Here is a 16,018-nt window from a genome sequence, read left to right as displayed (position 1 = left end):
GCCAGTGCATGTCCAAGCCCGTCTGAAGTTTGCCAGAGAGCACATGGATGATACAGCAGAGGATTGGGTCTTCCAACATGACAATGATCCAAAACACACCGCCCGGGCAACAAAGGAGTGGCTCCGTAAGAAGCATTTGAAAGTCCTGGAGTGGCCTAGCCAGTCTCCAGACCTCAACCCCATAGAAAATCTGTGGCGGGAGTTGGAAGTCCGTGTTGCTCGGCGACAGCCCCAAAACATCACTGCTCTCAAGAAGATCTGCATGGAGGAATGGGCCAAAATACCAGCTACTGTGTGTGCAAACCTGGTAAAGACCTATAGTAAACCTTTGACCTCTGTTATTGCCAACAAAGGTTATGTTACAAAGTCTTGAGTTGTATTTTTGTTATTGACCAAATACTTATTTTCCACCCTGATTTACGAATAAATTCTTTACAAATCCTACCATGTGGATTCATGGATTTTTTTTTTTTCACATTCTGTCTCTCACAGTTGAAGTGTACCTCTGGTGCAAATTACTGACCTCTGTCATCATTTTAAGTGGGGGAACTTGCACAATCGGTGGCTGACTAAATACTTTTTTGCCCCACTGTACATGCCAGTTTAAGCTGTATTTGGCCCATGAACCAAAATGAGTTTGACACCCTGCGCTAGAGGCTAAGCCAGCCGACTTACCAACAAGTGCCAAAATCGGGAAATAGCACTTTAATGAAGTCCCAGAAACTTAATTTAGACCCTGATCCTTGTGATGGAAGCGCTTTGAGTATCACCAAATGGTTCCTGCAGGAAATGATTACTGATGCAAAAAGTTTCAGCTGCCAGTCTAACAAAATAAAAAGCAACAAATCCTGCATCCATTTCAGTCCAAGTATTATGTGGCCTGTTCAACGTGCCATGTTGACAACCTTTGAAAAACAGTTATCTTTAGTAATAAGAGATATGGCTTGTTTGCACCAGAAGGTGGCATGGTAGAAGTTCATGTTTGCCTTATTTGTCCATCAACAGTTTGTTTTTTTGTTTACTGCACAAACTTAAATCTGTAAATAGAACAAATCAATTCCATCCACACCTCTCTTATCAAAATATATATGCTTAGCTGTAATTCAGCTATTACAGGGGCACCGGATATGTGAACAAAGCACTCCCTCTGACACAGAAAATAATTTTGTATTTAATGCCCACTGTTTTTCACATGTCTCAACTCTGTATATTTTTTATATATTTTATTTATTGTTTACTCTATTTAATTTGTAAAATATGTGTACACACACACACGTAGAAAAATATTTAGTATACACATCCAGAAATGCATATACTATTATATATTGTACATATATTTATTAGTTTCAGATGTAGCCATTCTTGTATTTTGCTTGTTTACATTATTGTATTTTGCACAACTCTGTTGCTTGTGAAGCTCGCACACAAGAATTTCACTCACATGTGCTGTACCAATGTACCTGCACATGTGATGTGACAATAAAAGTGATTTGATTTGATAATTAAAAAACAAAACAAAAAAAAGACTTCCATTCCAAAGGTTTATTTAATCAGACTTTTTAGAACAAACATAACAATTGACATAGAAAGAGAGGATCCTTTTCACTACTCTAAAGGCAAATGCACTGAAAATATCAATCTTTATGCAACCAAGAAAACTCAAAATAACAGTAATGAAGGTTGGATCTACACCATCTAAAGCCCTGATGACACCTCTGATTACAGAGTAAAAATGTAAGCACACAAGTAAAAGTATTTACTGCAGATCAGTCGAATGTTAACCGGAAGGTTTTCTCCTGCTCCTTTCGTTGGGTGTCGCAAAGTTTGGACACTTCCTCGACCTTTCTCTGCAGCAGAACAGAGTTCTGATCGATCCACTGAAGTGAATCCATGTGGGCGTTGAGGATCTTACAGATCTGCTGCAGCTGATGATGAAAAAAAGGAAATTAGACATGAATTACGTGAGTAAATCTTTGTTAATCTTATCGATTATCAAAAACCGGAGGCGTCATCTTACCGGATCACTGGTGTCAGCCGGGCCGCTGGACGTGTTCAGGTGCTCGATGATCTCCTTCAGGTCCTGCGACATCCTCTTCAGCTGTGCGTCCACGTTCTCAGCGAGCTTGTATGTTCTTTCACGCTCCTCGTCGGCGTTCTGCATGTAGATGGTTCCACTTTGCTCTTTTACCGACTCCTCGAGGGGGCAGAGCAAATCTTCCAGCTCCTTCTGTTGGGACAGGATGAAATCCAGCTCCTGGTTCAGCCTCCTCTGATCCAGCTTCACTTTCTCCATCTCCTTGTGGAGGGATGTGATCTTCTCTCCGTTCTCCACCAGCATGCGGTCCCAGGCATTCACCTGAGTTGCCTGCTGTAAGAAATGTCTCTCCTGGTCCTCCAGCTCAAGACTCCACTTGTTAATGAGCCCCTCTAGCTGGGCATAGGTCATCACTGGAGGAGCTGTGCTGGTGGTGCTGGCAGTGGTTGTGGCTGAAGCAGCTGTCGTGGTGCTTGTGATCGATGAAGTTTTGGCTCCCAGCAAGAAGCCTGTAACAGTACCTGTCGTGGAGGCTGCAGCTGTAGCGGTAGAGGGGGGGGCAGATGTGGTGGTTGCTGGAACCAGAGGTTTGATCATAAAAGTCAAACCTCCACCAGTAGCCGTGGTTGTTGCTGTGGATGTGCTTGCTGCTGAAGCTGAAACGGCATTGAAAGCGAAGCCTGGACCTGCAGCTGTGGCAGCAGCTGTTGTGACAGGCTGAGCGAAGAGAGAAGGCCCGAAAGATGGTGGGGCCTGGGTGGATGCAGGAGGAGCTGGGGTTGATGACGGTTTAATCCCAAAGGTAAACCCTCCACCCTGTCCTGTTGCGGCAGCGGCGGCAGCAGCAGCAGCGGCAGCAGCGGCAGTGGAGGTTGGCTGGGCAAGGCTGGAGGGAGCACTGGTGCCGAAGCTGAAGCCTCCACCTGTGGTGCTGGTGTTGGTTGTGGTGGTGGAGGCTGCCGCTGATGTCACCTGGACCTTGGTAGCTCCGAAGCTGAACCCTCCAAATGAGAGGCCACTTGGTGCTGTGGAGGCTGCTGGTGCGGCTGTTGCTACAGGCTGGGTTTGAGCCTGAGATGCAGCTCCAAAGGTGAAGCCCCCTCCTGCAGGTGCAGTAGCGGTGGTCTGCGCAGACAAAACTCCACCCAGAGTGAACCCCGACCCTGCTGCTTGAGTCGCCGTGGAGCCCAAAGTCAACCCTGAAGCTGCTGTTGTGGTTGGAGGAGCTGCATTCATTCCAAAGGTTGTGGTGGGTGCCCCAAAAGAGAAACCCCCGCCGGCTGCTGTGGACTTTGCTGGGGTGCCAAAGCTGAAACCACCGGTGGGGTTGGTAGTGCTCTGGGTCTGGATGGATGAGCCGAAAGTGAAGCCCCCTCCGGTGGCTGCAGGAGTGGACGTTGTCAGTCCAAAGCCGGTGGTAGGGGCCGGGGCCGGGGCCGAGGCTGTGGTTTTCTGCGTTCCGAAAGTAAAGCCCGAAGAGGGCTGCCCAAAGGTGAAAGCGCCGCTCATTTTCTCCTTAAAGATAAAAAAATAACATTATTAAAATCGACGAACGCACAAAATGGTTACTTCCTCGCTGAATCATTTAGCTTTTGGCGGGTCACAAACACACAGACCAGGGGGAACTTACCGAAGAATCGGCTTCTCTTTTACGACGGCTTTCTAGACGTTGGCGTCTAATAAAGTTGACTACACCCTTCTTAATGTCACTTTAGTCGTAACAACGATAGAAAACTGGCAACATATCCTTCTTAAAAACGTGGCCAGCTGCCTCGACACTTTTTCAAGTAGGCAGTTCAGTAGTCAACTAAAGGAAATGACGGCAGTTGGCCTGAAAAACAAGCTGTTTATTTGCCCTGTATTTTGTCTAGCGGAGTACAACCCGCCTTTCTTAGTAATATTGGCAGGTCTAACGACCAATTAGAATTATAATTTCAGACAACTCAAACTTTGATTGGTTTGGCTTGTCACCTAGCAGACATACGTCGGAGATTAGGACGCTCACGTTATCAAAGACCAAATTAACAACAAGAGGTTTTACGTTTGTACGCAGTGCGAGCTGCTTCCCACCAAAATCGAAAGTTACATAAAATGAACATTATTCTATAAAGTTAAGATACAAATAATTCTAAGTAACAAGAAGGCGCGTTATTAGAACGGTTTTCTAGAGCAAAACGAATATTGTTCTATTTTGTTGCACACGCCTATGTTAGTTTAACTCAAAAAATTGCTTCAAAACCACAAGAAGCCAGTTCACAAACTTCACGGGAACTTCTGAAAAACTCCTCGATTGTTTTTCAACGTTAACGGTTTGGCTGTGTGACGTTTAGCTATAACGTTACACCAAATTTTGCTCAATAAAGTTTGCTTGAAGAGGTAGCTTATCTTGATGTCGCTGTGACGTCTTTGAATTTACTGGCCGCACACTCTCCTTTCCACGGCATCTGACCAAGAGAAGCTGAAGTAAAAGGCGATTTAGGAAAACAGTGCCGAAGCTCTGAGAATGGAGGCTGAAACTGCACCAAATTACGAAAAAACAAATCATTAATTACTTGTGTGTTGGCAGGCTGTTAAGGTTAGCTAACAAGCTTGTGTCAACACAGATTAGCAAACCAAGCTGCAGCCCTCGCTAGGCTCTGTTGCTGTGGATGCTAATTGCAATTAAACCTAAAAAAAGAGTACCGCTTGTTTAATTATTTATTAAGCAGCAGTCACAGCTGGAAGTGAAGCAATACAAAACGTGCAAGCATGAGGATTTTAAGGTTTCTGAGGAGCAGCGTGTCCATAGGGAAGGACATCGACTACTATTCCAAATTCTCACCATCCCCTCTATCAATGAAGCAGTTTCTGGATTTTGGTAAGAAGCTGCAAGACTAGTAGATATTTACTAACATAATGCTTTACTACATCGTTAACGATACTCTGCCCTAAAATAAGGAGAATCATCATACAACGTGTATGATTCATACACATCCAGGAAACTATATGGAAATAGAAAAAACAAACTAATGTAAAGTTAAACCGAGGATAACTGCCACACAAACGGTCCTAACACAGGCTTTTCCTTCTGTGATGTAAAGGTAGTTGATACCACAAGGATGTATTTCACAAGACGAATGATACTCTTAAAATCATCTAGCCTCCCCTTATTACACTTCCTCGTATTAAACAGGAAGGGATTTTAAAGTATCTCTTAACACATGACTAATGGGATATATGCCCTGTCTGTGTAAGTCAAGCTTGAAGACTTGAATGTAAGAGTGAATGTTAGGCCCTTGATTGATTGGTTGATTTTCTCTATTTCATACTGAAAATGGTCCAGTTTGCTGAAACTATGGAAGGTTTACAGTTATAAGAGGTTATGGAGCCTGAATGGTTTGGGGGTAGTTTTGCATCTGATATGTAATCCAGCCTTGATGCTAACTAGAAGTGGGTGACATGGAAAAACTTTTATCATGTTACATTTACAGGATTGTGCAAAAGTGTTGATTTATTTGAGTAATGCTTCTAAGGACCAGACTTTATTAGTGTTCATAGTAATCCTTGCATTTGTTTAAACTGGAAACTGGACAAGTAGGGCACAAAAAAGAAGTGCCAGGCCTAAAAACTATCTGCAGCAGATGTCTTTGTAGGTTCTCAGTCATCCTGTTCATGGTAGTTTAAGGAGCTGGGAAAGAAAGTGACTGGACTTCTATAAGTGTCTTGAAGACGTTTCACCTCACATCGGAGAGGCTTCTTCAGTTCCAAAACCAAATGGCCGACAGTCCCAAGTATTCCAGTTTCCCAGTACATTTTTTGCCTTGTATATTTGTATTTATATGTATCTTTGCACATGTTCAGTAGCTTGCTCCACCTGTTTCCCATTTTTCAAGCAAAATTATTAAAAAATGTGCCTTTTGTTTCTCTCTCAGGTTCAGAAAATGCATGTGTGAAAACATCCTTCAACTTCCTCAGACAGGAGTTACCTGTGAGGCTGGCCAACATCATGAAGGAAATTAACTTGCTGCCAGACAACTTATTGAGGACGCCATCAGTCCGATTGGTCCAGAGCTGGTATGCAGGTTCTCCTTTTTTTCCACTTAATTTTAACGAATTAACAGTATTTAACTCTTGCCAGTCTGTGAAATACAAAAAGATAATTTTTCCCCCATGTAGGTACACGCAGAGTCTTCAGGAGATTCTCGAGTTCAAAGACAAAAATGCAGACGACGAGAAAGTCACATATGAGTAGGTTTCATCTTTTAACCACTGCAACAGCTCATCTATTCCTGCAGATTCTTTTCACGCATTGCCTTAACTTTTATGTCTTCAATTAGTTTCACAGATGCTGTGATAAATATCAGAAATCGCCACAATGATGTCATTCCCACCATGGCTCAGGGCGTTGTGGAGTACAAGGAGGCGTACGGCACAGATCCCATCGTCAGCCAGAATGTTCAGTATTTTCTGGATCGCTTCTACATGAGCAGGATTTCCATCAGGATGCTGCTCAACCAGCACAGTGAGCACATGTTGTATTTTTTGTAATGTGATTGCTGAGCTGTACTTGTTTGGAAATGAAAGCCCTTGGGTTCAGGAGCCAGACTTCTGTGCTGAGAAGATATCTGAGGTTTCAGGCTGTCTGTGTCGTTTTAAAACTCCTGCTACAGTAAACCAGGAATCAACAGACCCCACCCAGTGTCATTTTCTGGCAGTTGCACGAAAACTAAATGACTTGTGTTTTATTTACAGACAGCAAAGACCAAAACAAGCTCACTTGCGTAAAGCTACGCTATAAAAACATTGTAGATAAATAAATAAAATATGGCTTATTTTGGACATCGCTAAATATTGTGAGTCATTCAGAAGGGGCTCAGAGTAGAGTTTCCACTTTTCCACATCTAAAGGAGCCAGTTCAAGTGGTTCAGGCATCTGACCAGGATACCTAATCAATGCATGAGGTGTTTCAGGTATATCCTACCAGCAGAAGGCCCTGGAAGAGACCTAGCACACGCTGGAGAGTTTATGGCTCTCTTCTGGCTTAGGAGCACCTCAATGTCCCCCTGGATAAATTGGAGGAGGTGGATGGGTAGAGGGAGGTCTGGGCATATCTGCTTAGGGTGGACTCTGTGACCTGAACCCAGATAAACAATGAGTGGATGGAATTTCAACCAAAGTTTTTATTAGAATTTCCTGCATATGGCGACACTGGAAGAACTCGTTACGGCTCAGGTCCCCTCAGGATGGTACTGCTCATCAGTTTTGTTTTAGCTCTAATCAAAAGGTCTCACATGAAACCCTGAACTTACAGAGACAAATATCAGTAAGTATTAAGACTTCACAATGTTCATGTTGTGTGTTTTTTTCTGTAGCTCTGCTCTTTGGAGGGAAGGTGAATCCTGCACACCCCAAACAGATTGGCAGTATTGATCCACACTGTCGGGTCAGCGAGGTTATCAGAGGTGAGACTTTCTTATATTTATAGAAACATGCCGGAGAAAAGTGTTAATCTATGCTGTTCTTCCAGTTTGCAAGCGCCATGTAACAAAAACAAACCACTTCCTTGTAGATGCCTACGAAAATGCAAGAAACCTTTGTGATCGGTATTACATGAACTCTCCTGAGCTGGTCCTGGAGGAATTCAATGGTAATTTATGTAGTTAGAAGAAACAACACAAACAGTTTCAATGATGCCGCTCTTTGAACTGGTTAATGAATGAATTGTAACGTAATCAAATGTTTTCCAATCATCTGTTTGTCCTGATAGCCAAAGAGAAGGGGAAACCTGTCACCATGGTCTATGTTCCATCTCATCTGTATCACATGGTGTTTGAACTTTATAAGGTGCTTTTTAAAAGCCTGTCTTCATATATGTCAACATTTTATATTTCAAAATATCTCTTTTCCAATGTTAAACATTTGGATAAACACTTGTCACAGAACGCCATGAGGGCCACCATGGAGTTATACGGAGATGCCATGGAGTACCCTTCTATCCATACACAGGTTGCTCTGGGAACTGAAGATCTCACAGTCAAGGTAAATGTGCAGATAAACTCCTGTACAGTAAAGGTTAAAGCAGCAACTTGGCATTGAAAACTCCTTCAGGTTTTTGTGTACGTTTTGGAGGAGCTTGTGTTTATTCATGCTGTTTGCTTTGTGAGGTGAGCGACCGTGGAGGTGGTGTGCCACTGCGTAAAATCGACAGGCTGTTCACCTACACGTACTCGACTGCTCCGAGACCCAGCATCGACGGATCTCGTGCTGCTCCTCTGGTGAATACTCCTAATTTATCATCACTAGTGACTGAATCAGTGTCAAAGAGAAATCAATCAGTGAGTGTTTGAAAATGGAAACAGCTGTACCAGCGTCTCCACAGCTGGGGTAGGTATCCAGCTATCCCGTATACGCCCTGAAGTTCTAGAGTTCCTTTTCGACACACATACTTGGCTTTTGCAGGGCTTTCACACGTCCCACCTATCAAAACAAAAAGCACTGCTGCAATTTTACCCTATGTTCCAGAGAAAATCCACAGCCAGTCACTTTGTTCCAGTGAATGCTGTCTTTGTCATGGAGCTGCTCTGTTGTTTCAGACTTTATCTGGATGAACTCTGCTTCATTTCTCTTTAGGCTGGTTATGGGTATGGCCTGCCCATCTCACGACTGTACGCTCGCTACTTTCAAGGAGACCTCAAGTTGTATTCTATGGAGGGTTACGGAATCGATGCTGTGATCTACATACGGGTAACCCAGTTTCACAGAAGCAGCATTAGTGCCTCTTTTAGAGAGAAGAGCACATTCCTAAAGTATCTTTTTTTTTTTTTTCTTTCCCCTTCAATCACGTTTTAGGCACTATCCACAGAGTCCATCGAGAGGCTCCCGGTGTACAACAAGTCAGCCTGGAAACACTACAACACCATCCACGAGGCAGACGACTGGTGCGTCCCGAGCAAAGAGCCAAAGGACATGACGACATTTCGTAGCTTGTAGATCAAATGTAAATGAAAGTGCGCAAGAGACGTAACCGAATGTGTGAGCGTGTGGCAGTAATTACATCAAACCCTTCAGTTATTTACAAACAAAGCTTAAAGAATAATAGAACAAAGTTTTAGTGCCATATAATCCACATGGAACAATGGCTTTGTTATGATCAGTACTTTAAAGTGCAGCAGCTCTTGGTTTTCCCCATTCATCTTAAATGTTAACTGTTATCTACCAGGACCAGGTTTCAACAAATGCAAGCTGTATGTTTTTTATGTTTTATATTTATATTCGACATGAAAAACTTGCAGGTGCAGAGAAATCAACAATTTAAACATACATTCATGTTTTCTCTTTAAATGATGAACAAGATGGTACTGCACAGCTGTCAGCGCTCTCTGGTGGACAAAGCTTGCAAAGGTGTCATGTTTGTCTGATGAGCTAAAGATCACCTGATGCGTTTATCAGGACACGTATAATTTTTGTGATGCTTTAAGAATAAGACTTAAAAGCCATGTTGTATTGTTTGTATTAGCAGAGGTCTCAGCAAAACAAGCGGTCTGCAGGGTTCAATGCCATCGGGGTCGGAGGACAATGTATTAAAGCTCTTATGTGAGGTTGTCCTTACAGGTATCAGCAAAAGTTTAGTTTGCTTTGCTGCTTTGAAGTTTTTCCTTTGTCTGGTTTAATTACGGTGAACTTTAGTTTCTCCTGTTACAGTTTATCTGTGCGTAGAGTTTCTCTCCCCTGTTTTTGTGGAGTCTGTTACTTTGAAAGAAAAGCACAGCTGATGTGAAATTAAAAGCTTTGCCTTTTGTTAAGCTGCTGTCTTCTAAGCACTTCTCGTGTTTCTTTTGTTTATTTATTAGGGCATTTCTAACAGGGTATTGGTTAAAGTAACGTGATGGAAAAAAGGTTTGATTTGCTGTCTGTAAATTGTTGTATTGCACTTGTTTTACATGCTAGCTTGAGAATGTTGGGGGTATTTATTGGGAGGGTTGCAGCTGGTGTGGTTTATTGGGTCAGTGTTTGTGGTTTTCTGTTATGCTTTAAAAGAAGATACAACCCTGAACTCTTTTCCACATGATTCTTCTGTGTCCTATAAGGAAACTTAATACGGTATTTTAGTGCTGTGGTTGTATTATTTGGGCTCATTCAGCTAAACTGACAGAAGTCCTTGTTTTCCATGTTACACTATCTGCAGTTGTCTGAGTGGATCATGTTCAGTATAGTAGGTTATTTTCCAGATAATTACTTTTGTTAAAATAGCTTTGTGCATGCAGAGTCGAGGTGAGACAAACTTGTTTATTTGTGATCACTGATTTCTGTCAAGTATGTAATTAAAACTGTAACACCAGCAGTTTGACTGTTGAAGGCATCAGATATGAAATCATTGCCGTGGGGCAAAAGTTTCAATAAACTGTTACAAACACTGACTACTGCCTGTTTTTAGTTTTAGACCACACGTCTGCTGGATCGAGGCTTATGTCACATGTTTAACTCATCCGGCAAATTGACTGATGTGCTGCCACGATGAGGCGTTTGTTATTGCTCCGACAGTATTGGTCAGAATGTAACTGGACTTGCACACAGTGATCTCATAACAAGTTTTCACACAAACTGAGTCCAAGAGAAAAATGGCTTTACTTTCTCAAGACTCACTCCTCCTCCTCTATTTTTAGTCAAATGAAATTAGTGCTGGATACGACTTTTGCAAGCTGCCTCAGCTACAGCAAACCAACGATGACAATAACATCACTTTCTTTACACTCACCTGTGAATTGTGTGCCAGATGAGCAACATCACTGACATCTGGTTAAAGCAGACTTTAATAGTCTGCAGCTGTATATAAAAGCTGTAGCAACATCTTAAGCAATCAGTCGAATATTCACCTCGTTACTTGGGTGGGTTTTGACTCAGGTCTGTGAAGCTAACCCTGAGACTGTTGTGCATACAAGCTTTGCTTTTTGAAAGAGCAGCAACATAAAAGCACACAGGCCACATAAAGTGAAAATTAGTTTATTGACGTTGCATACACCAAGAAACATTTCTCTGATTTTGCGGTTGCAGTCCAATGTCTCAATCGATACGCAACGTGGAGTCATGCTCGAGAGGAAAGGAAGCACTTCGGTTTCGCGGTGAACTCTTTACTGTTTAGACCTCAAATCCCGCATCGCACAAGTCATTGTCACAAGCTGTTTAATGGACCAGTGAGGTGCACGTGTAGCAGACCTGCACGCTGTTTGTATTTACATGGAGCATCACTAACGACACAGACTTGGGGACAGCAGAGCAGCATTCACCTTGTCCCAGCTTGATTTCTTTTTGCTTTTCCATTCAGCAAAAATGATGGCCTAGCTATTCTACTTAGTAGAAAATTTTTGATAATATAAAATGAACAATGATATTTAAGTAAAAATTAAAAAAAAAAAAAAGATATGCAGTTAATAGGCACATGTATAAAACTCATTTATACATTTAAAACCTTGTAGCCCCTTGAAGCTTAAAAGACAAATATAGTGCTTTTATCCAGCTGTACATTAACCGTTCAACACTGAAACGGGCATATCATTTTAGAAAAAATATAAAATGCTTTAACAAAAAAAGAAAAAAAAAAATCAGTATACATTTGACTTCGATAGGTAAATGTGTGCATGATCTGCAGGAACTACATTATGTCTCAATACAGACTTTAATAATTATCACTTCTGACTTTTTAGTGGTAAAAAGGCTAGGATCTCTTTTTTGGAAAACGTTTTGACGTTTGCCATCTTTGAGTTAAAATTTGATTTTGATGATGCATTTTGGAGAAAACAAACAGTATAAACATAAATCACAGCACAGGGCTGCTCCTGGCACGGATATGTTCTGTGGCTGCCGGCATGGACAATGTCACGTTATTTTAAAAACAAACAAACAAACAAAACAAAACATTTCTCTCCGGATTGTGATGTTGATAAACTTTATGCAATGCATAATCGCCGAAGTGACGCCTCAGTAGACGCCTCAGCAGCCGCCTCAGCAGACGGAGTCACTGGACAGGGGCAGTTTTGCACTGCGTCGAACCTCCTTCTCTCGTTTCTCCCGCTGCTTTTCCAGCTTCTCTTGGGCCTTCCGCATGTCCTTCAGCTTTTTCTTGATGGTTGAGCGATCACTCTGACTCGTCACTCCAAGTGCCTGACAGAAAAAAAATTAAAAATAAATCAATAAATCAAGCACAGACTTGGGGTAAATATAATTCCACCACATTTTCCATACCATTACTGAAACATTTCAAAATTAGAACATTTCAAACCATTTATTTCATCACAATTTAATTACGTTAACTGTCAGAAAATATCACAAAAAAAACCTGGGATCTTCAAACTGACATGTTTAGTAGAGAGACAGCGCTAACTGTGGATGTATGGAGAAATTGATGCCGTCCGTGTGTTGTCACTGCAAACCTCTCCTGTGCTACTAGGGACTACTTTTTCACAGCAGTTTTTGAATTTATCACTGAGTAAATAACAATCATTACCTCAATGTAAGGACTATATGCCAGCAAATGTTTAAAGGAAGGTTTGCTGAAACCACCAGGATGCATGTGAGGGAATGTAAAGTGGGAAAGCTTGAGGAACAAAAACCTGACCACATCAAAGAGTGAGGACCCAGGAGGGAAACAAGTCCTGGAGTTTTATTTGTTTCTATGAGCTGCCATTGAATATAAAACACCAGGTGATGACCACAAGGCATTTATGCCACACACCCACCCCCATAAATGCTGTCCACGATGTTGGCCTCTTACACAGGTTATATCGTAGGCTCCACAAAGATTCACTGCAGAAGTCTGAATCAGCTCTAACGCTGCCCTTTTACAAAGAAACAACTTTTTTAAATATACTTTTAACATATTTTAGTTTCAAACTTGTGTTATATGAAATGCAAATGTAGCAGTGAAATCAGACAAATATTTAGTCTTATAAACACCACATTCTGACTAATACGCTTCGTGACATGACTTTAACCCCACACCCGTTAGAAATGTGAAACCTAAATCTGGCCACAAGGTGGCAGTCACAGGCTGACCTGACTGAAGATTTTTTTCTATAACAAACTTTGTTTGATCAATCTACAACACTGACTCATTTGTAAGTGCTGTATTTGAATTTTGTGTTTTACCTTTAATTTGTCGCTGTCCAAGTGTAAGAGCTGCTGGCCGTCCACTCCCTTAGCAGTGAATTCGGGTGTGTACTGGTCCATATTCATGCCCATCAACCAGTGACAGACCTGTTGATTGGTCCAATCAGACACTGGCCGGTTCTGCCACTGATACTCTTTTCCTGTGGCTGCTGGTTCATCATCCAAAGTCTGCAGAGGAAACATATTAACAAATATTAAAATCCTCATACTGTTGCTTCTGTTAGAGCAGCAAAGAATTTATACCACCCTTATACCACCTTTTTTTTGGGCCACATGTTTTTTTTTTTTTGTTTTTTTTAAAGATTATGACTCGAAATGCTGGGAAAATACATTATACAGAATAAAGATGTATAGTTCATGTTCATCGACTAAATAATGCCATGGGCTTGTGTTGCCTTGTGTAATGCAAAGTATAGTGATGGGTGTTGAGCAACAGATCTAAAAATGTCAGCAAGCTAAAATTGCAACTTTGTGTAGGTGAGAAAATTTTGCCAGGAATTATGAGCTGGTCGAGACACCCGAAGAAAGCCAACAAAAGGACATATCCTACGAGTTGATTTGCATTTCCTAATCTAGCTCAGAGAGAAAAACAAAAGCGTGCAAAGACAGCAAAGTACCAACAACACTCTGATGCATGTCAATGTCTTTATGTTTTCCTGAGACACCTGAAAAGAATTGACGACATCAGAAAAAACAGACAGTGAAACATCACTCAACAGGCAGCGGAGCAGTCAACAAGGTTCTGTGCGCTGCCAAAGCTTGTAAAAAAACAAAAAACAACAAACGAAGCACTGGTTGCACAAGTTCAAACTATTAACATCAGCTAACAGAAAAAGCTAAGCCACAAGACTCACTGTAACACAAAACAAAAAGATTTAACAGGCACACATGCAGCTCTCTTATATTCCCTCTCCATTCATGACTTAATCTGTACTATGAAAGGAGGGCGAAGCTCAAAGAGCATGCTTGAGAATGTCCCCTTTCAGCAGCATCAAGGCGTCCCACACGGCTTTTGTGACTGTGCAACAAGGAGAGCACTCACCTCGCTGGAAGAGAAGATTAAAGTGTGTGAGCGCCCAGACAGATTGGGTTCAGCAACTAACCCAGAGATGTCTGAACTGGGACTGGCAGGGTTAGAATCATCTATGACTGAAAAACTCTGGAACAAGTGGAAACAAGGAACTTGTTTACTAGAGTAACACAGCACCACTCAGCAGTTCTTTACGAGAGGCAAACAAACAGCATTAAGTATGAAGGTTAAAAGCTAGGTTGTCTTGCTTAAGACTGAAATTAAGATTTAATCTTATTACTATGGCAGCAGTCCATGTCATTGATTATAGGCATTGATTGACTGTGATCTTCAACATGTGGAAGGATTAACTATGTAAGAAGTACTGAAGCTGCTAGACTAACACCAATCCACCACCAAAACTACATCGACAACTTCTGAACTACCACAGCTGACACTAGAACACAAACACACAATTATTCAGGTATGGGGTAATGTTTTAATTAATTTGATGCTTGGATCATTCTTAGATATAATGCAGACTCAACTCTGGGTTAAATTTAGAGAGAGGGAATTTTTATCCAGGCCTCCAGGTTGTTGCACCAACTAAGAGCAAGTTCATATGCAGTTAAATTTTAAGACTGTTAGTTACAAGGTAGCAGTGAGTGCTGGATTTTCACACAAATCTCTGAGTAGATTTCTGATTAGCCAGCGCAACAGTCCCTGGAAACTAGTTTTGGCGTCTCTGTTTCATTTAATAAAAGCCAGAAGGCTCTCTCAGCTATAACGAAGGAAAATTAGACAAAAGTTTCCTGAAACAGTACCACATACCCACTACAAAAAACAAAATAAAACTGTGCACTATACATGGGATGCAGCTGAGGTGAGAACTTAGGCATCCAGAGCTATGATTGTTAGTATTTCTCTACTGTGTCATCTAAAACCAAAGGTGAAACAAAAATGTGCATACTGTACCAAATCTAACGAGCGACTGAATAAAGAGGACCAGGAGAGATTTGTCTGTTTAAAGGGAAAAAATGCCATAAAGCACACAGCAATAGAACCAAAAGCAAATTTTTTCCCAGTAATCTCCTTTTGGTGCGATCATGATCTCATTAAAGAGCATTCTGGGAATAATCCAACCACACAGCCTTAAATGAAAATCAGACTTTTCACTGGGGGCAGCTGATGTGTCACTACTTCCAAAGTTACTGAAAAGGGAACCAAATCCCTCACTGATGTGTCTCTCTAATGGCAAACTCGTGGATCTACTTATTAGAGCCTTTGGAAAGCACAGTGTATCTGAAGAACAAGCCCACAACAGGAAGTCAGCCTAACACTGTTTTATATAATAATGATAAGACTACAGTCAAGCCATCAGTACTGAGAGCTGGTCACTCTCTTTAAAGTTCAAGTGAAATTCCATAAAACAGTGTTAATCTATTAAGGCTGTGCTCGATACAAATATTTTCTCTATATTCCACATTTACTTCTTTACATACATTTTCAGGAACTTCATACCTTATTCTTGCGATCTTGACTTTGCTCGCTGCCAGTTTCATTGGCAGCATATGCCAGGCTGTTGCTGGAGGAAGAGGGCTCTCTGTCTCGGTCCCTGTCTTTGTCTCCAAACCAGGAGAAAGGCATACAGGTGGGGATGGAGGTCATTGATTCTGCAGGGGACAGGTTCCCTCCAGATTCCTCTAGTAACTCTGCTGAGCCCCTGGTCATAAAAGAAAAGTTTAAATGTAATTAGAGAGACACAAACTTACACGTGTTTATGCTGAAAATGCGCCACATTCTATAAAATTAATAATTGTTAATAAACACCA

The 16,018-nt window shown here is 41.6% G+C and overlaps 3 protein-coding genes across 7 annotated transcripts in view; 1 reads left to right on the top strand and 2 right to left on the bottom strand.

Annotated features, from left to right (window-relative positions):
- Positions 1–1,527: 1,527 nt before the first annotated feature.
- nup62l (nucleoporin 62 like) lies at positions 1,528–3,828 on the bottom strand. The gene is made up of 3 exons (XM_085384052.1): positions 3,666–3,828; positions 2,018–3,550; positions 1,528–1,925 (listed from the first exon to the last, which is right to left on the bottom strand). Exons 2-3 carry the CDS (start codon positions 3,542–3,544, stop codon positions 1,767–1,769), a joined length of 1,686 nt encoding a protein of 561 aa, XP_085240178.1. The 5' UTR covers positions 3,545–3,550; positions 3,666–3,828; the 3' UTR covers positions 1,528–1,766.
- A 171-nt stretch (positions 3,829–3,999) lies between these two features.
- pdk1 (pyruvate dehydrogenase kinase, isozyme 1) lies at positions 4,000–10,425 on the top strand. 2 transcript variants are annotated; one of them, XM_085384053.1, is made up of 11 exons: positions 4,000–4,892; positions 5,947–6,088; positions 6,191–6,262; positions 6,352–6,536; positions 7,387–7,476; positions 7,584–7,661; positions 7,782–7,858; positions 7,955–8,053; positions 8,179–8,289; positions 8,645–8,758; positions 8,864–10,425. In XM_085384053.1, exons 1-11 carry the CDS (start codon positions 4,784–4,786, stop codon positions 9,002–9,004), a joined length of 1,218 nt encoding a protein of 405 aa, XP_085240179.1. In that variant the 5' UTR covers positions 4,000–4,783; the 3' UTR covers positions 9,005–10,425. The 2 variants fall into 2 exon arrangements, with proteins under 2 accessions (XP_085240179.1, XP_085240180.1); XM_085384054.1 differs by lacking the exon at positions 4,000–4,892 and adding an exon at positions 4,938–5,805.
- Positions 10,426–10,998: 573 nt separating this feature from the next.
- The window catches only part of ppp1r9ala (protein phosphatase 1 regulatory subunit 9A-like A), a 29,360-nt gene continuing 24,340 nt past the window's right edge, over positions 10,999–16,018 (bottom strand). For 2 of the 4 annotated variants that reach the window (XM_085383580.1, XM_085383582.1), the window contains exons 16-20: positions 15,708–15,909; positions 15,162–15,206; positions 14,220–14,336; positions 13,157–13,345; positions 10,999–12,172 (exon numbers count right to left, since the gene is read on the bottom strand). In XM_085383580.1, the coding sequence (XP_085239706.1) occupies positions 12,014–12,172; positions 13,157–13,345; positions 14,220–14,336; positions 15,162–15,206; positions 15,708–15,909 (712 nt within the window). In that variant the 3' untranslated portion in view covers positions 10,999–12,013. The remainder of the gene's footprint in view (positions 12,173–13,156; positions 13,346–14,219; positions 14,337–15,161; positions 15,207–15,707; positions 15,910–16,018) is intronic. The other 2 variants (XM_085383581.1, XM_085383583.1) reach the window with 2 other exon arrangements.

Source organism: Rhamphochromis longiceps, linkage group LG16 (genome assembly GCF_057381845.1).
Source record: "Rhamphochromis longiceps isolate RC_006_pf linkage group LG16, R_longiceps_female_GT1.1, whole genome shotgun sequence".
Classification (NCBI taxonomy): domain Eukaryota; kingdom Metazoa; phylum Chordata; class Actinopteri; order Cichliformes; family Cichlidae; genus Rhamphochromis; species Rhamphochromis longiceps.
This window is presented reverse-complemented; position numbering and strand designations above follow the sequence as displayed.

What these genes read in the sequence shown, in the direction of transcription:
- nup62l (XM_085384052.1), bottom strand. Translation starts at nt 3,544, where the DNA reads ATGAGCGGCGCTTTCACCTTTGGGCAGCCCTCTTCGGGCTTTACTTTC. An exon ending in CGGCTGACACCAGTGATCCG is followed by an intron (nt 1,926 to 2,017) that starts GTAAGATGACGC and finishes TTTCATCATCAG; the next exon opens with CTGCAGCAGATCTGTAAGAT.
- pdk1 (XM_085384053.1), top strand. Translation starts at nt 4,784, where the DNA reads ATGAGGATTTTAAGGTTTCTGAGGAGCAGCGTGTCCATAGGGAAGGAC. An exon ending in GAAGCAGTTTCTGGATTTTG is followed by an intron (nt 4,893 to 5,946) that starts GTAAGAAGCTGC and finishes TTTCTCTCTCAG; the next exon opens with GTTCAGAAAATGCATGTGTG. An exon ending in ATGCTGTGATCTACATACGG is followed by an intron (nt 8,759 to 8,863) that starts GTAACCCAGTTT and finishes ATCACGTTTTAG; the next exon opens with GCACTATCCACAGAGTCCAT.